This window comes from Adelges cooleyi, unplaced genomic scaffold (genome assembly GCF_023614345.1).
Source record: "Adelges cooleyi isolate 19-005CV unplaced genomic scaffold, UGA_ACOO_1.1 ACOO_flye_CR_arks_rails_tigmint_CR_PRNA_306, whole genome shotgun sequence".
Taxonomy (NCBI): Eukaryota; Metazoa; Arthropoda; class Insecta; order Hemiptera; family Adelgidae; genus Adelges; species Adelges cooleyi.
Window position 1 is genome coordinate 1,385,892 of NW_026095977.1, and position 22,057 is coordinate 1,407,948.

Sequence of the window (22,057 nt, forward strand, 5' to 3'; positions counted from 1 at the left end):
CTTCAATCTTTCCCCCGAAGAACATTGAACATGGCTTATGATCAGCTGATTTTCTGTCAATCGTCTCTTATCAGTTGTCCAGGAATTATCTTTGTCCCATCTCATCCTTCACCTCCCCTTTCTTTCACCTCATTTATCTGCTTTGTGTCACAAAAGCATCACGCTAATTTTCGACAACCACCTGCCATAAGATATATTTATGTCAAAAGTTATAAATTATTATCAAGGGGGAAAATCGCATTGGCCAGTCGAGTTTTCGTGTAACAATCTATTCAGCGATCAAGGACTAGTCTTCAATAAATAATCTACAGCAAATAATTGTTTTATTTTTGTGTTTTCTTGGAACAACGACTTGGCAGAAGGATTAATTATCACCTCTAAACCAGTTTTAGTCTTCATTAACCTCACCCGAAATGACGGCTAGATATCAACTTGTTTTTTTTATTACATATTCATTGGCCATGGCGAATGTCTGGTACGTTCAGTGTTGTTTCATTGTCAATAAGCTGGTGCCAAACATTTTGTGCCTAAATAAAAAACCGTGTGGGTTTGATTTGTTTTATGAACTTTCAAAACATTTGCAGAGAATTTTCGAAATAATATTTTTACATTCGACCGTCTGTAAGTTGTTTTGTTTTGAAAAATGTGTTTGTTGTTTTGTACATTTAAAATAATTTAGTTTTTGTTTTTTATCTGATTACATGTTTAAACATTTTATTGTCCTATCTTGGAGGTATTTTTGGTTTTCTTAAGTGTGATGAAGAACAAACTGTCTAAAGAATTGGGCTTTGTCAGTAATAATTTCTTGGTTTTTGTAGAATTATTTTTAAACTATAGTTTAACGAATTTTTTAACAATCTCATTATTTCCTCAGAATTATTACTACATTTTTAATCTTTACTTACATTCTTTTTCTGTCAATTGTGTAAAACGCTACAGCTATTATATAGCTCCAGAAAGTAATGATTTACAATAAAAGGGGTTTAAATTTGTGTCCTGGCCCACTATAAAATATATTAACGACCGGACCGAAAAGTTTATGTCATTCAAAAATCAAAACCTATCAGTTATTTTTAACTTAATTATATATTATGCTTTCGTTAGGGAAGGGGTTTGCCGAATTTTTAGCCTTAAGGTAACACAAACCCAAACCATTTACCATTTGTGGTCTACTGATGTGCTACTCAAGTAGGTAAATCAGTGCCAGCATAAAGTTAAAACTTTTTTGTACCAACGTTCTCGTTTAAACGATTTTTTTTTTGTTTTATCAAGATGGTGACAAATTATTTGAGTATATTATGATTAACTTTTTATTTACAACTATAACGTCACAGACAGACGACGATTTCACTCAAAGCAGAAAAAGGTACCCTTCAAAGTGATTTTAAAGATAAAACACACATCTATAATAAATTAGATACTAACTATAATGCTTAGGTCGTTAATGAATGCAAACATTTATTTTCTTAACTTAACAACTTTTTTCCGATTGATAATTTGATTGAACACAAGCGAGGTTCACTCGGAAATCTTGTCCTCTACATTATTTTTTAATCTTGTGTTTTATCTCTGAAATCACTTTGAAAGGTAGGTAGTTTTGTTACCATTGAAACATTTATCGTAATTGAAACGACACTTTATATCGGGGAGGGGCGGAACAAATTAGCGCTTTTCAAAATACCTACATTAATTTTTTGGTTAGAGGTTTGTTGAAATAAGTACAAACCTAGCTATTATGATCAGCTGATTTTCTGTCAATTATATTATCTGATCAATTGTCCAGGAGTTGTCGTCTTCCCATCCATTCTCATCCATTCCCTAGTATACTCTCACCTTCCTATCACCTTATCCTCTGCTTTGCGTCACTAAAGCATCACGCTAATTTTCAAAAGCCACCTGCCGTAAGACATATTTTTAAGTCAAAAGTTATATATTACTATCATTGCCATGTATATGTTTTATCTCTTATCTCTAACTGAATGTGAAAGTGTAACGCGAAAATGGCGACATTACATTTCTTGTAACCAGCCCGATGACATTTCCGTATGTTGAAAGTAGCACGAATTTTAAGATTTAAGGTTTTTTAAGGTTATGAGAATCCCAAGCCCCCCCCCCTCCCCTCCAAAAAAAACAAGATGATTAACATTTTTTTGGTGTTTTTTTTTCCGGTTCATCAGCAACATCTCACCGACGACGATTGCCGTTTGACCAGTGTCGTATGCGGCACCGATAGCGGTTCTTCACGCGCGGACGGTGGACAAGAGCCGGCGGCGGCGGCGGCGCGGGGACAGGCACTGCAGTCGCGGCGGCTGCGGCGCCCAGGGCAGCCGCGGAGGCCGAAGAGGGAGGAAAAGCGGCCGAAGGTGGTGGACAGCCGCGGCGGAGTCGGACGCGGTCGGGCCTGACGACGATACGCACAGTGTTGTGGAAAGTGTTCAAAACGACCGTCGCCCTCGGTGTGTTTGCAGTAGTGTGCGCGTTCGTTTGGTACACGATGGGTCTGCCGTTCCTGTTGCAAGTTATTGTGGTCGCGCTCATCGCGTACGTGGCCAGTGGCGGTTACAAATTCCTCTACCTGTTGTACCGCACCGCTCCCAGGGATATCAAGTGAGTGAACCCCTCGTATGGCGCCCACCCCTACTGTTACACTAGGGTTGTGTGCGAATAAAGACGAATCGAATAATTGGATAGTCGATTGAAATCGATTGTCTTTTTTTTCGATCGTTGTTTATTATTTATCTATTTAACTATTGAAATGGCTTGGCCTGTGCTCACTTGAAAAGGTATAATTTTAATTTATTTTTTGTATTGAAATTCACTAATTAGGTCATAAACTTATTAATTTCACCCTAAATAAGGCAGCAAATATGTTTAGACTCTCTTAGAGGAGGTTTGATTTTGTTTTTTTTTTTATATACACCTAAGCATGAGGACGTGCAAACCCTTATTAAGGAACTGGGTATAGGACATTTTTTGCAAAATCCTAATTTAAACCTTAAACTGTAATTATTAGTTAAGTAATTAGAACTATTTTTTTTTGGTACTTAGTTCATTTATTTTTCGGACTATCACAGCATCATCTTTGTCAACGATTATAAATACTTTTAACGCTTTTTTTTCGATTTCAGTGTAATTATACACTTTAATAATGTTATAAAAAGTGCAAAATATGATATAATTATTCGCTGATATGTAGAGATGTCAAAATAAATAAATTTGATTTGATGTCTAAACATGGTATGTCCTCCGCCTTCTCTCAACATATAGATACATATTAGGTAGGTACATTAACCAAAAAACAGCTTTTTTTTCATTATCTCATTTATATAAGAAACAATTTTAGAAGTTTATTGGAAAAAGTAACACACAAACTTGTGCCATCCTACAGATTTCTCCTGGTAAAAAAAAAAGTGCTGTCGAGCCAGTTCAAAAAGTAAATAAGTCATTGGCCAAATAGTGTAAACCAAGTGAGGTAGCCGAAAACCTTAATTCCTACTGGATTATCTCATATAATATTTTTAGAGATAAACATAATTATAGTTATAATCTATATTATCATACATAATAAAGAAATAGATAAGTCATTCGTGATTTTCGGTGTTCCAACTGATACAAATTTATGGCCGTATTCGTTCTAAACTTAAGAGGTCACCGTCCCTTTATCTTGCTCTCCTATATCTTTATTGTCTATGGCGATGTTACAACATTTCCAAAAATTATCTGTATGTCGTTTTTAGTGATAATATAATTTTGAAATAATTTATAATGGACCCAATTTTTTTGTCATTAGTTAGTAATCTATATTACTACTATCTATCACCTAATCTAACTTAATCTAGGCTTCTAATTTTACACAGTTATGTCATGTCGCGTTAGCAACGATCAGCGATCATTTTTTAATGTTTCCCTACATAGCTACTACAGCTGGTCTGTTTTATTATTATCAATGGCCGCATACACACGGTTAACCTACGCGTTTTCCGCTTATGGAATCTACGGTTCAAGTACATACCGATGAGCATGTTGTGTAGGATTTCAAAAGTGTAGACGGTTTTCTGTTTTCTGTGCACTTGAAACTATAAAACCTAGGTTTTTTTTTAAACATAAATCTCTAGTAAACCCATCTTGTTCCGTTTAATGATAACTACGTTCTTTTCGTAAATTATAACTAACTAGATTATCACAGATTAGATTATTTCTTTTTATCTAAACTGTGATATTTGTATGAAATTCTATGCTCGAATCTGCGGTCACACAGATTTCATCTCGAGCCATGGCCTTCGTTTACATGCCCAGTGAGCTATCTGTTTTCGTATAGTCTGTGCTTAAGCCCTTTTAATTAGCTCGCATTAAATTGTGGTTTAGAATTATTACAAACAAAAGCGTAAAATATAAATAAAAAAACATCCTAGGCACGCTTTTGTTTTTTATACTCTAAACCACCGGATTTAATTTTCTTCACGCTTGCTTAACCTTATATAGCCGGCTTATGTTATACTTTATTAAAAAACAATTTTAATGGATTTATGAAATTCAATCTTCGATTGGTAAACATTACATTTTTAATATAGTCTTTTTTTTTGTGTTATATTTGCTCTGATTATTTGATTCACTCCATTAAGTCACACAAAATGTAATCGTCATTTTAACAGCATGGAAATAATCAAATCATTATCTACCTTAAAAGATTATCAAATACCCGCTGTGTAAAATTTTACCCACTCCTGATAATATTTTATTGTTCTTTTCAACGTTCTCAAGATGGATGAAATGCAGTCGAAACAATGTTGGTTCGTCAAACAGATTTTAATTAATACCATTACTGTAATTGGGTATTGTAGTATGGGTTTTTTTTTAAAAAAATTGTATAGTCTGATATTAAAAAGTTTTTCAGCCGAGTCTGCAACCACGAAAGAGCATTTTCATGTCCCGTTAAAGTACCGAAAAAATATAGATTAGTTGTGGAATTATAATTAAAAAAAAAAAAATTACATGGAGCTTCCAGTTACAGCATAAGCCAAGGAGATTAAAAAATTATGTACAATCATGTTTCTGGCTAAAATTGTAGTGTTTATTATCTGGCCAAAAGTAACTTTACATAGTTTAATATATAGAGAATTAAACTGTTTTGAATTTATTATTTAGTTCTAATTTGAACGTTGAACGTACATCATATCTCTTATCTCCTATATCTTACCCCTATCACTCACCCCTATCTCCTGTCCTCGACCTCAACCCTATCCCACCCCCACCCCTTATATCCTACCCCTATTTCCACCTCCAACCCATCTTCGTGTGGTAACACTCTTTTGGTAACTTTTTTTTTCGGTTATTTGCCATAGCTAATTCCACCCCGTTCCCATACCCACCTTTTTTCGTTACGATCTTTTGGCAACGCTTTTATGGTAACGCTTTTTTCGGTTATGTGCCAGAGCTAAGACATGAAAATGTCAAAAAAAAATTATATACGACTGCGGTAACTTAATTAGTCAAGACAATGAGTTTGTTTCATAATAAATATTTTTCAAAAAAACTCTTTTCAAAATGTCCCATTCGATTATTATGTATATATTTACATTTTCCATTGCCTGACCCGACTGCCCCGCCTAATTTTGAAGTCATATCAGATTCGGCTATTGAATGTAAATACATTTCCGATGTGTTTAAAGAGAAAGTATGTTTATAATTTCTCGAGATTTTCAGCCGTCGAGTGCGACCTTGTATAAAAATCTTAATACAAAATATTCTATGGAAACCAGCACGCTTTGTTATGGATCACCTTAAAAAAAAACTTTTGTTTCATGTATTTAAAACTAATCGATTGACTGCAAATTAATTACACAATAATAAGCTCACAAAACAGCTTAAAAATATCTTATATCTTAAAAAAACTCGTTTTAACTTTTCTTAGTTTTATTTTATTCCAATATAAGTAAATATATTTTGCAATAATTATCGTGAAGTAGTGTTTTTTCATAGTAATTTGTAATTATGATTAATGTATTCATAAGTAACTAGTTTTTCTATAAAGTCATGGTATTAACAAATTTATTTTAAAATAATTTTTTTTTAAAACACTATTTACCTTTTTTCCAACCGTATAAAGATGTATTATAACCAGAAGACCGCCAATTGGATTACAGTTGTGGTTAAAATTTCTATTGACAGTTAAAAGCAACTCTATAAACCAATTATTTGGACGTTTTAATTTTTTAAATAATATTACAAAGAAGTGCTCTAAACGAATAATAGTAGCAAAAAGGTTTTCTGATTTTTTTTTTTATTCCCAACAGAACAGTATAGTGTTTGTGCGTGCCATTTTATCTCTAAACAGTATTAATATATTTTAAAAACGTTTTATCGAAACTGTCGAAATGTGTTGCGACATAAATCTAATATTATTATCATCATCGTTTTCAAAATATGTTATTAGTATCATAAATTCAATAACTTGTCTTAAAGGATTTTTTTCATTTTCAAAAATTTCGAAAAACATTGACGTCATCATAATTTTGGGACGACAAATGTTAAGTGTTAAAAAAATAAAAACCTAACTATTTAAAATAAACATCAAACTTTACTCATATAAGGTTACAAGTGATTTTTTTGTTAAATTGTGAATTGGGGCTTAAAAAAAATTAAAATTAAATTTGTGTTATAAATTTATATGCATAATATTATAATACACACACAAATATACTTTAAGAGCCAAAGTTGATTAATCATTTTTTTGAAAATATTTACCCATGTTTGTAAATTGCTTTGTGATCAATTGACTACAAAAATAATGAAAATTTTGGGAAAATATTTTATCTACTCAACGTTGAATATTTTCAGTGTGATGTCCAAACCGGTATGACCTTTTTAACTAACTTTGTCCGCGTTTGGAACAGGTATGTCTATTGCCACCGGTTATGGCCATAATATAATAAAGTACTATTATCATACTGGAATTATACTTGCGCTGGCCCGAGCAAGATACACGTGTGTTAACAGTAATGATAAACTAGAAACGGCGAAGGTGATCTGGACAAGTCAACTTCAGATATATGTAGTAGTAAAAAAAAAATGCTATACATTATATTTTATTGTAGTTAAGAAACGACTCGTTGTGCGCAGACAGGCTACTCTGGTTATTAAAAGTGTGATCGCGTTTAACAAAATTTATCACACCGGTTAAGTTAGGTAGTTGTTGTAGCATAAAAAAAAAATGTAATACTCAATACCGATAACCACCACCCCGAGCATAATGTTTTTTTAATAAAGACATTATCATAGATTAAATTAAATCAGATAGTGATAAGTGTAACCAAAAGTTGAAGAAAAATATAATATTTCTGTTATACAGTGTGATCAATGACATTTTATCGGCCATCGTCAATCAACTACTTGTCATCGGTATTTCTTATCAGGTTACGATATTATTGTAAATAGTGTATAATATAGTTTTAACCAATCAGTAATCGTTACCTATTTGAAAATCTATTGTTTTACTATGATGTAAATCCGGTAGTAGATATTTCTGGTTTTATATTTTAATTTGTGATATCATTGTATATTATTGTCATACTATGCTGTTAAATGTACATTATCGTTGTGGTTATTTTTGACATGCAAATAGTTTCCAAACGAGCTCATAATTATATTGTAATTATGCCAAAATTCTTGCTCAAACCGCGATACGATAAGATTCAAATCCATTTTTTTCCATAGTATCATCCTGAACGTATAAGGTAATCGTGGGGTATATTCATGTTGTTAATTAGAAATTTTTATACATATTTTATCGGTAATATACAATATAATTATTATACAACGTGTACAGTTTTGTAATAAACAATAGTTAACAAAACAATGAGAACACTATACTCGAATCGGTTAATGTTAAATATGTTTGTGCAACAACTGTGAGTGTGCACATTGACTTCTAACGGCTGTTTAACAAACAACGAGAAAACTGAAAATAATATTTTACAGTCATATGTTGTACTAAATTAAATATAAATGAAAACTTTCAAAGCGGTAAATAGTAATAATAACATAATATTCGACTGTGGGAAAAAAGCGACGCCTACAACATAATATATTGTGTAATTATTATCGTTTTACCGGTCGAGTTGGGATGTATCAATTATTGTTTTACTGTATATATTTTTTTTTTCATTCGATTTGGCACGACGTCGACGATGACGATGGCGGCTCGCATGTAGGTCAAATTTCAAAAGTATTTAAAAAAAAAAAAATTGTCTCGTGTGTGATTAGTTTATATTTTACTGTCTGCGCGCGTGTGTGTGTCAATGTTTACTATATTTATAGCCTAAAAAATAACATTTCTCGGTTTTGAGTTTTCTTTTAGCTGCGAAGGAATTGTTTTTTTTTTTATTTCAATTGTTTATACGGCGGCAAACCTCCTTGACCTTAGGCTTTCGGTAAACTTCTAAACCTTTCCGGTCCACTGTCATCTAAGTGTTTACAATAACAAAACAAATTAAAATACAATTTTTTCGCGTGTCAAAGAACTCTGTTCAAGTTGACTAAACTGCAGATAACCGCTGCCATCTTCCCGTGGAACATCATCATCATCATATTATTATACACACTGTCGACCTTGGACAATATAATGATTCCATTTTTGAAATTCGATCCTAGTTACAGAGATCCGTTCGCTTTTACTATAATACATATAATAGCTCCAAACCGGTTAGCCTGGTCTTTTCCACACAGCACAGCGCACATTGCCCAAGTCGGTCAAACCGTCGTCGTCACGGTTACTCGTTTTGAAAACGTCCACTACAAGTTACCAATGTGTGCACAGCTTGAAGGTTTTTCAATGACATGAAATTTTGTTTGGAAAAAAAATAAAAATAAAAGTCAGCACTGTGGGGTCGGGGCCGAATGAGTTCGTTGTAGTCACAGGACTATTAGGTAGGATCTATTATTATAACCGAGAATGATGAAATGTGCGCTTCCACGCTAATCTATACGACGGTAATGATATTAAACATCGGTAAAAATGTTCATTATAAAGACAATAATAGTGTTGCTGCTCGAAATCGTATTATTATTAGGATAGATAAGATTATCAATATTGATATAAAACAAAATGTAAAAAATGCTTTGTTATAACGAATAGTGTAAATTTTTGCTAGAAAACGTTTTCGATCCCTGACAATCATCATTTTCTATTGTGTTCAATAAACACACTGCACAGCCCGTTTTCAAGTGTCCTTAGAAGGGCAGTTATTCATCATTTACCCAATTCAGATTGTACTTTAGTTTAAGCCAAACACCCTACGACAAATGGTATTTTCCTGTATTGTAAATCTCTCAAAGTCTTAAGACTCGGCTGGCCTAAATCCGTCTCATCAAGTTCTTTGGGACATTTCAAGATAGAACATTTATTATTCTCTGTTATCATAGTCATTTATAATTAATATCCCTGCCTGGTTAGTTATTCACGAAAGCAATGTTTTTTAATCATGTTTTCTATTGTAAACAATACTATAGTAGTTTGAATTTGAACATGTGTAGTGTGGCAAAAATAATAAAACAGTTTTAGGTTGGTTTTTTTTTACTTTGTTACCTATGTATTTATTTTTAATCACTTTTTACCTTAGTTATTTATATATATTTGAGTTTAAATTTAGTTTAACCTGTCGATTGGGTTTTCCATCGGTACAAAAATCGAACTCTTACTCTTTGTAGTGTAACAAAACCGCACCCAAAATTGTGAGCACTCAAAATATGTATAAATACAAATTGCAGTTGGTTACATTGTGTCTAACTGTTAAAACTCTATTAAATATTCCAGGCACTAGCACAGAGACGGAAAAATCGTGCTTGGCAAGTAGCTATCGTTAAAGTCATAGTTATCGAGTCGAATCATGATTTCATAGATTCAAAATATAATAATTAAAGAGGTCATAGGTCTAGTTAACATAAAAAAACAAACAGGATCTTTGTATTTTTTTAACCCAAAAATGTACTTATACATAATTATTATTCATAATATATTTATAAATGTTATATAAAAAAAAAGTAGTTTTATATATAGGTATTTTTATTATTTAATCGATTGTCTGTTTTCTGATGCGAAAAATCAATTTTTACCAAAAATTATTTGGCTTAAGAAAAATTAAAAATTAACTTGGCAACTTTTATTTAAATAACAAAATAATGAACAAATAATGGGTTTTATGGAATACATTTTTTTAGCTAGCGCAACAAATTGTTTTTTTTATTAATAAGAAACAATTGATTAGATAGACATTTTCATTTGAGAAGTATATTTTTTAAAAAGTGTTATTTCAATTTAAAAAAATATTTTAGTAAACAATTTTAAAGTTATTGGAAATTATTACCTAATTGGATCTTTGAATGGAACACAAATTAAACATGTATTTATTATTTGTATTTGTATTGAATACATTTTTATTTTAAATCGTTTTTCCATTTAATAATGGCCAGGTTTAACGCCAATGTAATATTTTATTTACCTGTTTTGGATTACAATTTTAACGGACAACTATTACACGTTTATTTACAAGATCATAGATATTTTTTTTAATGATTCCTGTTTAACTCATTCGATTATTTCACCGTTCGCTAATTAACAGATTTCAGAGAGTGTGTTTAACGTTTATGATTGCATAAAACGAATTAACAGTCATTAATCGGTTCAATAAAAGTTATGCAATTGAAAAATTAACTAAACGCTTCTTATTATGGAAACCGAAAACAATACCTAGTTAACGCTTAACCTTAATGAATATTTGTTTTTTCCGTTTGAAGAAAAAATAAGTACACATCTCTTAAAATAAATAACTATTAATTATCTATTTACACGTATAATAATAGATATAAATAATATATAAAAATAGATACAATAATATAGAAATATAATGATATAATTATAAATAAAGTATATTATAAGCTTCTCACGGAAAATTAAATTTCGTTTTATTACATTAAACACCATAGAATAACATAATATTTCAAAACCAAACTGATTAAACACTAAAAAAAAAATTGATCCATCAAATGACAGAACTTAATAATTGGGAATTAGCATTTAAACAATTATAATTGGCTTTTTCTTGTAGTAATGGATTTGCAGGTTTGGCTGTTATATATATATAATGAACGTTGGGTGTATACCTTAAAAACTACCAACACAATCCGAACACTTCAAAGAATGTACTTGGCTTTCAATAATAATATGATGAAGGTGAACTCCACTTTATGACGTCGCATTGACTGCTATAACTCGTATTGCGTGTCGAGATTATTATTTCTATACAACCGGTATGGTTATTAATTATTATTATGTTACAGTCTTTTAAATATTCATTAAAACAATTTACCATGACTTAAATAAAACTGATATTATAATATGCCCCGGTTTGCTTTTGAGTGTCGCACTAAAGCTGAATTTCTTATGTAAGACCAAAATTAATTTTTAATTAATATTTTGTGAACAGTAAAAAATACAACACCCTAAGAATTGCAAATAATAATATTGGGAATAAAATAAAATTTAAAAATAGGTTTTTATGTCTTGTCCACTGTAGACAGTGTTTTCTCATCGAAGAGATTTGTTGTTTTACAATAATGCTATTTATTTTTTTGTAACCTAACCTGCGACAATGAAGGAGTGGTGTTTTACTAGCGTTAAAATGCCAACTGAATTTTGTAATTAAACGGTCGAAATTGTGATTTTCCAATTAGGGCAGCATGTGATCAATCGGCTGTTGTAATTGTGTCCCCGTTTGCAGTGTACCTACCGATTAGAGCACGGCTATGATGTAACAAATTTAAAAAAAATGCACTGTCGTGTTCTATTCAACCGTACTAAATGATAACATCCTCATTGTCTAGCCTATTATCTGTAATAAAATACAGTAGGTCAGATTTCGTTTTGCACCGCAGCAACACGCTTGCTATTGTAAATTGTTCTATTAGTTAAAAGTAACAATTTATGTCTTCGATCGTGTTCTGCCGTATTTGTTTAATCGTTGAGCAATTATTGGTAAAGAGTTCTTGGAGAAAATTCGTACCGATTTAAAATGTTGGTTATAGGCGCCAAATCGATTTTACTGTATATATACCATTTACCGTACGGTTACTAAAAGGTTACCATCGAGGTAACCACAGATTATAATCGTTGTCATCACAAGTATCAGCTGTGTTCATATCTAATCAATCCACCTTGAGTCCATATGTATTTATATAATAAACCAGATTGCTAACTAGTGATAAGAATTGAAGTGGATGTCCGCCATTTTTATGAGATTTATGTGGTATAAAATAATATATACATATTTTCATGTGACAAGGTTCTAATTCCCACAAAGACGTCGGAAAATGGTAACTTCAATTATCTCTAATGGAGGGATGTACGCTTGGTAATCTATTTTATTAAATATATCAAATATAGGTCCGACATTATTATGAATTATGAGAATGGCGCGCATACAATTTTTTTTTTTTTAATTTACTTTTTGATCAAAGACTTTTGAATTTTGTTTTGCCCGACAAAATGTTTACCTGATTTAAACGTTATGAACACACGATCAGCTGATTGTGCATTTTTGGGATCTGAAAAATATATTTGTGACCATCAATGCCGGAAGATAAAATATACAAATTACGTTTCTGTTGTGTTGCAGGGCGCTGTGCCGTTATTTCTATTTCCTGTACACCGCGAAAAAGTTGGAAAAATCCAACTGGACCGTCGCCGACTTGTTCAAGAACACCGTTGTCAAGAATACACCGAATAAAGTGATATTCTTTTTCGAAAATAAAGAATGGACCGCGTTGCAAGTGAGTGTTTAAAAAGTTACCCGTTAAAGGTTCTAAAAAAAAAACCCCTTTAAGTTAACCAATTCACGCAAGACACATTATTTAATTATTGGCTTTTTTCCTCTAACATTTTTCAAGATCAGACAATAATTTTGTCGATTTTTTCTCCATTAATTGTTAGTTTTGTAAAATTGTGGTTTTTTTTCTTAGAAAGAAAAAATATAATACTTTGACTCATATGAACCGTTATTAATGACATATTGAACCGCACCGTAGTAAAAAAACATTATCATGATTTTTAAGGTAAAATATAATGGTTTTGTAATGGTACTCCTGTGGGGATGGAAGTGGGGGTACTTCAAAGGGAAAGTTTTTATTTTGCCTCTAAGACTATTTTGTTTTAAGTTAAAACAAAATGACATTATTTAATAGATCTTTCAAAAAAATTAATTTTCGTTCAAAACTAAGTGTTTTATTGATTTTTGAAAATGTACTTTGCTGATATGTCAGAATAAATAGTTTAATTAGATGTCTCATATTATACGATATGTGCTTCTTCCCTCCTTCCAACACATTCAATCAATGGTATCATAAGGAATATTATAATATTTAAAGTAATGACAAAAAACGATTATAGACGTTTAGTTGGCATCAATTTAATAACTTCAAAATGGTTTTTTTTTTTTTGAAAGTTGGATAAAGTGACACATTAGCTTGTGCTATCCTATACCACAGATATATGTTAGATAAAAAAAATCTAAGAGCTGTCAAACCAGTTTAAAAAGTAGATAATACATTAAAAAAAAAACAGTTTTGCGCCTGAATAAAACATATTTTTCCTTTTCGGTTGATTTAAAGGTATTCTCTTCCAATTAAGCTGACATAAATAATGAGCTGGAATGTTAATTCTGCCATACGTTGGCCGGCATACCAATTGAACCAGGTGAAAACTGTCATTTGTACGGCATTTCCAATGTTAATCAGAGATATTAAAGACACTGTTTTCGACATTGCAGCTGATAAAAATGTTGACACCCTATTTCATGTAATTTTTTATCCAACTTTCGCCACAACTCGGAGATAAATAACTTTAAACATTTTTAAACTAAAAAATTTTGAATATTTTTTCATCTCGAAATTAGTCAGCATATTTTTAAAAGGGCTATTTGATAACTTTTTCAAAATTTGCCTATCCTTTGCCCCTTAATAAATAGCCAATTTTTCAGCCAATTGATTTTAGTTTAAAAAGTTAAAACAATTTTATACGTTACCATCGTTTGCTGTTAAACTAACCAATCTAGACCGTTGTCTATATTATCTCTAACCTGACTCAACCCAACCCAAACTGTGTTTTCAAATTGATTAACCCCCTCTTATAGCTAAGTAATTACTTATAATATTCTGACCTCGTGTTTGCCTGTCCAGGTGGAAGAGTACAGCAACAAAGTGGCCAACGCCATGTTGGAGAGCGGTTTCAAGAAGGGAGACGTTGTCGGTCTCATGATGGAAAACCGTCCAGAGTTCGTGGCCACCTGGTTGGGCATGTCCAAAGTGGGCATCGTATCGGCTCTCATCAACTACAACCTCAGACAAATATCGCTGGCCCATTCGGTCAACGTGGCCAACTGTAAATGCCTGATATACGGCTCCGAGCTGATTGAGGGTACGTTAAAAAGACAAAAAAACAAATACATTTATAAATTAACGTTTGCTGCATTTGCACTATTTCAGACATTGAAGAAATCAAAGACAAACTGCCCAACAACATCAAACTGTTGGTGTGGTCTAGCGGTTCGGTACCGGCCAACGACGACACCTACTTAAACAACCTGGTGGACAAGTCGCCGGCGACCGTACCTAACCCGCCGGAGAAGCCGGGCATCCGCGACCGTCTGCTGTACATTTACACATCGGGCACGACCGGTTTGCCCAAAGCTGCGGTCATCACCAACATTAGGTGCGGGTCAATAATAATCGTTTGCGGTAGAACGTTATGGAACACTAAGAAGTACCGATTGTTCGGTTACGATAGGCCCCTCTTGTGTTTCTCTAAAAACATAAATTAAGGACGGCACCTTTTTCGGCCAAACTGCTAACAACCGATTGCCTTTTCGGTTATTTCAATTTCAACTTGTGTTATACAGGTCTAACACCCCTAGTTATTTTTTCTGGATGGCCAATCTGATATTTTGATAATGTATTAAATATTAAAAAAAATTACCCGTGTAAATTTTTTTTTGATTGATCGATAACAAGTTTTGAGTTACTACTTTTATAGTTATTAAAGTTTAAAATTAAGAATGGGCGATGGAGTGCATTTGAGTAGTGCACACAGTTAAAAAATAATACTAAATTCCACCCTTCCTCCGGTCCTAAATTATAAACTCTATTAAGCGTTGAAAGTAATGACTGAAACCATATAGAGGCAGCACAAACAAAATCTCAAGAATATCCCATGCAAGTTGGGAATTATATTAGATTGTTTTCAATAAAGTTATATAGTGTGCCGTAATTTTAAGATGAAAAGTGTGAAATTCTTAAAAAATTGTTTAAACAACTTTAAATTTTTGGCTCTATAATGTACATTTTGTGGAATTTCTGATCTGTAGGCTTGGTATGAAAAATTATTATTTCCAAATATACCGTAGCTCCGTTTTACTTATAAATTTTATTTAATTATAATTGACGCGTTAATTATATTTTATGTAGTTCTACGACATCTTATTGTTATTAACCAACTAATTTTTTCCAGATACATGTTCATCGCCGGAGCCACATCGTATCAATTGGGTTTCAATTGCACTGATCGGTTTTACACACCTATGCCGCTGTACCATACGGCTGCAGGCGTTCTGTGCATCGGTCAAGCCCTTATGTACGGTTGCAGTGTGGTGATTAGGAAAAAGTTTTCCGCTTCCGGTTACTTCCAGGACATTGCCAAGTACAACTGTACCGTAAGTATTCCATCCGTCCGGTGGCACAGATGTCTGAACAGTTCCCTAAATATTAATATTCCTTCTAACTGTTTGGTCATTGTGTCTCAAATACCCTCCCACTTATCTCACGTGACTCAAGTTTCATGTTAATGTGTTACTTTCAGGCCGCTCAGTACATCGGTGAAATGTGCCGATACATATTGTCCACTGATCCCAAACCCGAAGACACCAACCACAAGCTTAGACTGATCTTCGGCAACGGACTCCGACCTCAGATTTGGAAAGATTTTGTTAGCCGGTTCAACATACCGAGAGTGGCCGAGTTTTATGGATCCACCGAAGGAAACGCCAACATCGGTAACGATTGTATTCTGTTGACTTGAATATGTCCTATGTGGCTTGTGACACAAAGGGAGGCCTGGAAGGCCAGGGGTGGGATGGTGAGAAGTGTGGAGGAGGTGGTGATGGGATCAGCTGACGTGAGATGAACGATAAAGGAATCGGCACATGTCTTTAAAACTAATTTTAAATGTCTTGGGCATTTTTGTAGTCTTATTTTCTTCTCAAATATATATATATGTGTTCATAATTTTTGACAGCAAACATTGACAACACTTTTGGATCGATTGGCTTCGTGTCCAGAATATGCCCGAGCATCTATCCAATTACGATCATCCGTGTCGACCCGCTTACCTGTGAACCGATCCGAGACGCCAACGGCCTCTGCATGAGATGTGAACCAGGTAAAATATTTATTTTTTTTTTTTTTTGAACTAGTCATGTCAAATTTCTAACCGATATAAATTTCGATTTTTCCCTCCAGGTGAACCCGGAGTGATTGTCGGTAAAATCAACGACACCAACCCGTCCAGACAGTTCCTGGGCTACGTAAACGATAAGGAATCCGAGAAAAAAGTCGTCAGAAACGTGTTCGAGAAAGGAGATTCAGCTTTTTTGTCGGGTTAGCGTCGGCGTCGAATTATCCGATTATTAAGTTGTATTTGAATTATTTGTTTTGTTTTTTTCTAGGCGATTTGCTTGTATGCGACGATCTTGGTTACTTGTACTTCAAAGACAGAACCGGCGACACTTTCAGGTATATTAAAAAAACTGATCACATATATATATACTTTTTTCCGGTTAAAATATTGTATTCATTTTTTTAAATTTATTTACTTTAAGAGCCTTTCCACACGCCTACTACTTTATTTTAATGTGGTTTTTTAATTGCCATCAGTTTGGTTTTATCACTCGTTAATGCGTCTGAATATTGTATATAATAATTCCACATATCGTCTAACGCGGTTTTTATAAAGTTGAATTTTTAATAAAACGTTTATCATTTTGGCAGTTACACTTATATTTTATTTTAAATCAAATTTTTCTTGATAAAATAGACAGATAAAAATAATTTGACCGATGAATAAATTTGATCTTTTTCGTGTAAAATCTATTGTTTTAATCATTTCTTTTTTTATCAACTGTGTTGACATTTTTCGTTGATAATTGACTTTGGTGTTGTCCCGTTTCAGATGGAAAGGTGAAAACGTATCTACGGCAGAGGTTGAAGGTGTCGTCAGTAACATTGCCGGTTACCGCGACAGTGTTGTCTATGGCGTCGAAGTAAGCATATACATTTTTATATTAAACTTAAAACAGTACCGTCTTTTGACGTGTCTTGTAAATAGATACTATTGAATACTCTCAATAAGTATTTCCATTGGTTTTAATGAGTCAACTACTAACAACACTGCCGTTTGATTGTCTTCAGGTACCTAACTCCGAGGGACGCGCGGGCATGGCGGCGATAGTGGACAAGAACAATACGCTGGATATGGCAAGCTTGGCCGAAGGACTGAAAAAAATGTTGCCCGGCTACGCTCGACCATTGTTCATCCGGAAACTCATCGAAGTCGAATTGACCGGTGAGTCTTGTCGGCTCAGACTTTGTAACCCGTCAATGTGCCGTCCAGGATTTTTTAGTGGGACTGGGGCAGGAGGGTGCTATCAAAGGGTTTAAAAAAAAAACCTTATAGAAACTTGACTGATTAGAGAAATTGCAAAAAGCATTATTATCCGTGCTTCAACTGGGGTTTTTATTAAATTTGTAAAATGTATTTTAAACAAATTTGAAATAAACTAAGGTAAAATTGTTTAAAATATTTCATTCAAATTTGTATTTTTTGCAGGCACTTACAAACTGAAGAAGGTGGACTTGCAAAACGAAGGATTCGATATGGACAAGATTAAAGATCCGTTATACTTTATGAACGATAAAGGAAACTACGAGTTGATGACTGCAGAGACGTATGAAAAAATCAAGGACAACCAAATCCGGTTTTGAAAAAGCCGAAAACCACGTTAGTCGTCGACTGTGTTGTCGTGTGTGAATGTGTACGTAGGCTCTCTACGTTTCTTTTTCTTTCGTAACTAAACATTTTTTTCTTCGATATCGTACTTCTTTTCTTAATCGTAATCAAAAATTGTAGAATCAACAAACTTTGAAAAGAATAAAAAAAAAATACATATAAGATAAAACGGAAAAGACTCCACGATTATTTTAATATATTACAAATAAAAAAACCAAAAAACTTTTTTTTTTTGTAGCGTGATTAATTTTTTTTTTTGTAATCTGTCGCTTAACATTATTGTTTAAGTATAATTTTTTTGTTTGTAATATTTTTGTTTTTGACAACTTTATTTTGTACAGGTGCATTGTATATAATTTTACTACCCTATATTATTATATTATGATTGATCTTATGAATATATTATTATTTTTATTGCAACGACATCTGACATGAATTGAACATCGATTGATTATTACCGAAACAAGAGGAGGAATGTTTTTATTTTCTTCTAAATAATATTATTAAAAGCAAAACGACTGTTTAACTTGCAATATTGTATTCAACAACTCTTTAATTGTAAGCAATAGTGAAATTATTATCGTTGTAAGACAAACCTTAAATGTATTATTATTATTATTATTGTTTGTAGTAGTATTGTTTCAACGAGTAAAACTTTGTGTGTATAATTAATATTATTATTATTATTTGTATTTGTTTATGTTATTTTGTATGATAGTACAGTGTTACCCGGAAGTTATGCGTTTTTATTATTATTATAACAAACTGTAAAGTAGTTTAATTATAAAAATATTATGTTTTTGGTCATTACTGCTGTAACAACCGTTTGTGTTGTTTGCTTTGTGCCACTTTAACATGACAATGACAACAGTAGTCAAAAAAAAATTTTCATTTTCATGTTTACATACCGTTCTTAAGAAAATCTCAAGTCACTTAACAAAAAAATTATAATAAAAATGATGTAAGAATAATTATAATTATCTACCAATTTATTTATTTAATTTCAAATCGATTGTAAATCCAATACTAAAATAAATTTGTCTTTTGAAGGAGAGACATTGAGTCTTAAGACGTATAATATGTCTAATGATCAGCTGAATCTCATTGTTTTAAGATTTCTTCCCCTCCCTTCCCTTTCATCTTTAAATATATGCATGTATATTTGACCCCCAGCTAATGAGATATACCGTATCTATATAGATATGTATATCTTATATAGATTTATATAAGATATATATAACTTACATTTATATCAATATAACGCAGAAAAGTTTATGTTAACAAAATTCTAGGTGACTTGCAATAATTATATGTAGTAAGTTTTTCTATTACAAGAGTCTGTTAAGTACCTAAAAACAATGTAGGTATTAATAGCTGTTGTCGGTTGCTATTACAAAATGCAATTAAAATGTTTTGTTTAAGATACTATTGATGTACAAAGATAGTGTACAAAAACTTAATCACCTTTTAGCCTTGTCCTTGAGTGTACTTTATACTTTTTAATTAAATTAACAGAACAAATTATGGTTTACTTAAACGTTCTGTGCACAATTTAAACACAAATGTATATTTTTGCAGTAATAAAAATGTCGGAAAACATTTCAACATTAATTCTTAACATGGTAATAAATATAAAGTGTGTTCTAAAGTAAGTACTTTTTAATATTATAATTAATAATAATGTAGAGTGTGCATACTTGGAAAAACTGTTCATTGCCATTGAGTTTGTATAATGTCATATTGAATTCACACCATTACCAATTTCCACAATACATATTTTATTTGTTGGTCCATTTTTTTAAACACAGATGAGATGTAGACAGAATATAGGAGTATTGTTCGTTTTTCATTTTCATTTAATGATTCTGATACAATAAATTATGTTGTATTTTTTAATAAAACATAATTTGATATTGATAATAATTATAAAACGATGGCAAAAACAAACTCTTGGGAATAGAAAAAAACGCGTAAAGAAGTAATATGTAGATTATTAAATCATCTTATATTTACACAGGAAAACGTTATTTCAACAGGAAAAAACGTTACCCCTCCCCACTCAAATTTGAGAAAAACTCCACTAAAAAGTGTAAACATTTATCAGTGGAAAATTGATGACAGAAATCTTTTATCAAACTTGATTGGGTAATTCACATGATATAGTAGGTACTTAAACGAATAAAGTGAAAAACCAAGAAATTATCGTTTCCCAGAAGGAGTGGACATTTTCTTTTAGCCTTAATCTTAGGACTCAATGTCTATACATTAGGTAAATTTAGTGTGACCTCATAATGCAATAATATGCAATTTATTCAGGAATCAGATGGGACTTTGGAGTTAGAAATAAAAAAATTATTACTTAACTAATTACTTAATTCGATGTAGTAATTTTGGTTTTTTTTACAATATTCCAAATCGAATTGTCGAAAATGTTAAAACTGTAAAAATGTAACAAAATCAAACAATACGTATAAATACCATGGCTATAAAACTGGTTACATTCAAATTGAACAGATCTACAATTTTCCATCGAAGCGTTTATCTGAAAGTGATTGTATCATTTTGATAAACATGGCGAGCGACAGTGTGACCACTTTTTATGGGAAAAAAAATACTGCACAGTGTAATCGTTATTAACTGGAGAAATTTAATTTCGTCATTCCGGTCACACTGCAGCTCGCCTTTTCGTTCGCTTTGTAATATGTTTTACTTATTGCCACCCCTTTGGAGTGTACGGTTATTGATCCCTCCGACTCGTTGGCCACAACTACAAGAGGGGTCGGTGGGAAGCTGAATAAATCAAGACCCTTTACAAACTACAAAATCTACTTGAACCTTTTGGCAGAACTCAACTATAACCTCACCGTTAGGTTACACAGCAGTGTCGGCGACGATTCACATCATCATGGCCATGACCGTCTTGAGTTTGCACGTTTCTGTCGCGACTCTTTTGTAGATCTTCGACGGGGCTTTGCAACGCAATTGTTCCAGTAATTCTCCGTTGTGGTCGATTACACTGAAAGCGTTTGCAAAATGTCCAACAGCGCCATCGTGGTCCCTGTTGGCCATACATTGTTCGGCTTTTTCCACCTGAAACACGGGTACTTGATATAATCTACTCGTGTATCAACTGTACGGTGTACAATAACAACAACAACAGCTCAGCACCTGTTGGAAAACGAATTTTCTCACCGCCTTTCTATTGCGAACCGATGGAAACGTCAGCAAATTATGTTCCATTTGCTCTCTGTCCATAAGACCATAAGCTTCGGACTCCTTTGGTGTTTTATGTATTGTGTGTGTGTAATATAGTATTCTATTTTGGGCAATGAAGTCTGTTTAAAAAATTATACTAGACAAAACACATTTTTTTAGATATAATAAACAACTGCCGACAATGTTTCACCTGGTAACGGTCTTAGGTACATACTTTTAAACTGCCGAAATGAGCAATAATAAATTTACAGCGGCTACTTTTTTTTTATTATTATTAAAATTTAACATTATTAACAGTTAACCAATTAGTTTTGTCTAAACCATACGGTAGAAAGTAAAAATCAGTTAAATATAATATTTATCAACGTCCAGCAGTGATAAATTATTAAATATTTTTATTTGTACCTCATTGACCCGTTGGTCAATTCAATTATTGTAAAGGGGAACCTCGGTAAATAAGTGTTGTACATGTTATTAGTTAAGCTATTTGAATGATTGAATGACAAAAGCAGCTCTTGAGTTCCATCTGTGGTCTAATTCATCAAAATGCAACCTTACACCACGCCATACTGCTATGAATTTCTTATTCTTATTTTGTAATTATTCTAATGCTTTGAAAATCCAAATAAAAATGGTATCGATTTTACAATAAAGAGAGTTATTATTTTTATTTTTTTGTACGGTTTTATTTGTTCAATAACATTTTGTTCATCATGTCATTACTATAAATTATCT

The 22,057-nt window shown here is 32.4% G+C and overlaps 1 protein-coding gene and 1 long non-coding RNA gene across 2 annotated transcripts; one reads left to right on the forward strand and one right to left on the reverse strand.

Annotated features, from left to right (window-relative positions):
• The first annotated feature begins 757 nt into the window (after nucleotides 1-757).
• On the forward strand, nucleotides 758-18,841 carry LOC126839546 (long-chain fatty acid transport protein 4). Its single transcript, XM_050574910.1, has 13 exons — nucleotides 758-790; nucleotides 2,234-2,607; nucleotides 12,669-12,822; nucleotides 14,227-14,464; nucleotides 14,533-14,758; nucleotides 15,554-15,755; nucleotides 15,902-16,094; nucleotides 16,337-16,480; nucleotides 16,561-16,698; nucleotides 16,767-16,833; nucleotides 17,270-17,360; nucleotides 17,509-17,662; nucleotides 17,927-18,841. The coding sequence occupies exons 1-13, from the start codon at nucleotides 758-760 to the stop codon at nucleotides 18,079-18,081; spliced, it is 2,169 nt and encodes a 722-aa protein (XP_050430867.1). The 3' UTR covers nucleotides 18,082-18,841.
• A 1,000-nt stretch (nucleotides 18,842-19,841) lies between these two features.
• LOC126839596 (uncharacterized) lies at nucleotides 19,842-21,306 on the reverse strand. The gene is made up of 3 exons (XR_007685921.1): nucleotides 21,275-21,306; nucleotides 20,971-21,196; nucleotides 19,842-19,971 (listed from the first exon to the last, which is right to left on the reverse strand). It is a non-coding gene; the product is annotated as an uncharacterized LOC126839596 (long non-coding RNA).
• Nucleotides 21,307-22,057: the final 751 nt, after the last annotated feature.

Coding starts and splice junctions, on each gene's coding strand:
- LOC126839546 (XM_050574910.1), top strand. CDS start 758: ATGAAGAACAAACTGTCTAAAGAATTGGGCTTT. Junction 15,756..15,901: donor TTGCCAAGTACAACTGTACC/GTAAGTATTCCA, acceptor TGTTACTTTCAG/GCCGCTCAGTACATCGGTGA. Junction 16,481..16,560: donor CTGCATGAGATGTGAACCAG/GTAAAATATTTA, acceptor TTTTCCCTCCAG/GTGAACCCGGAGTGATTGTC.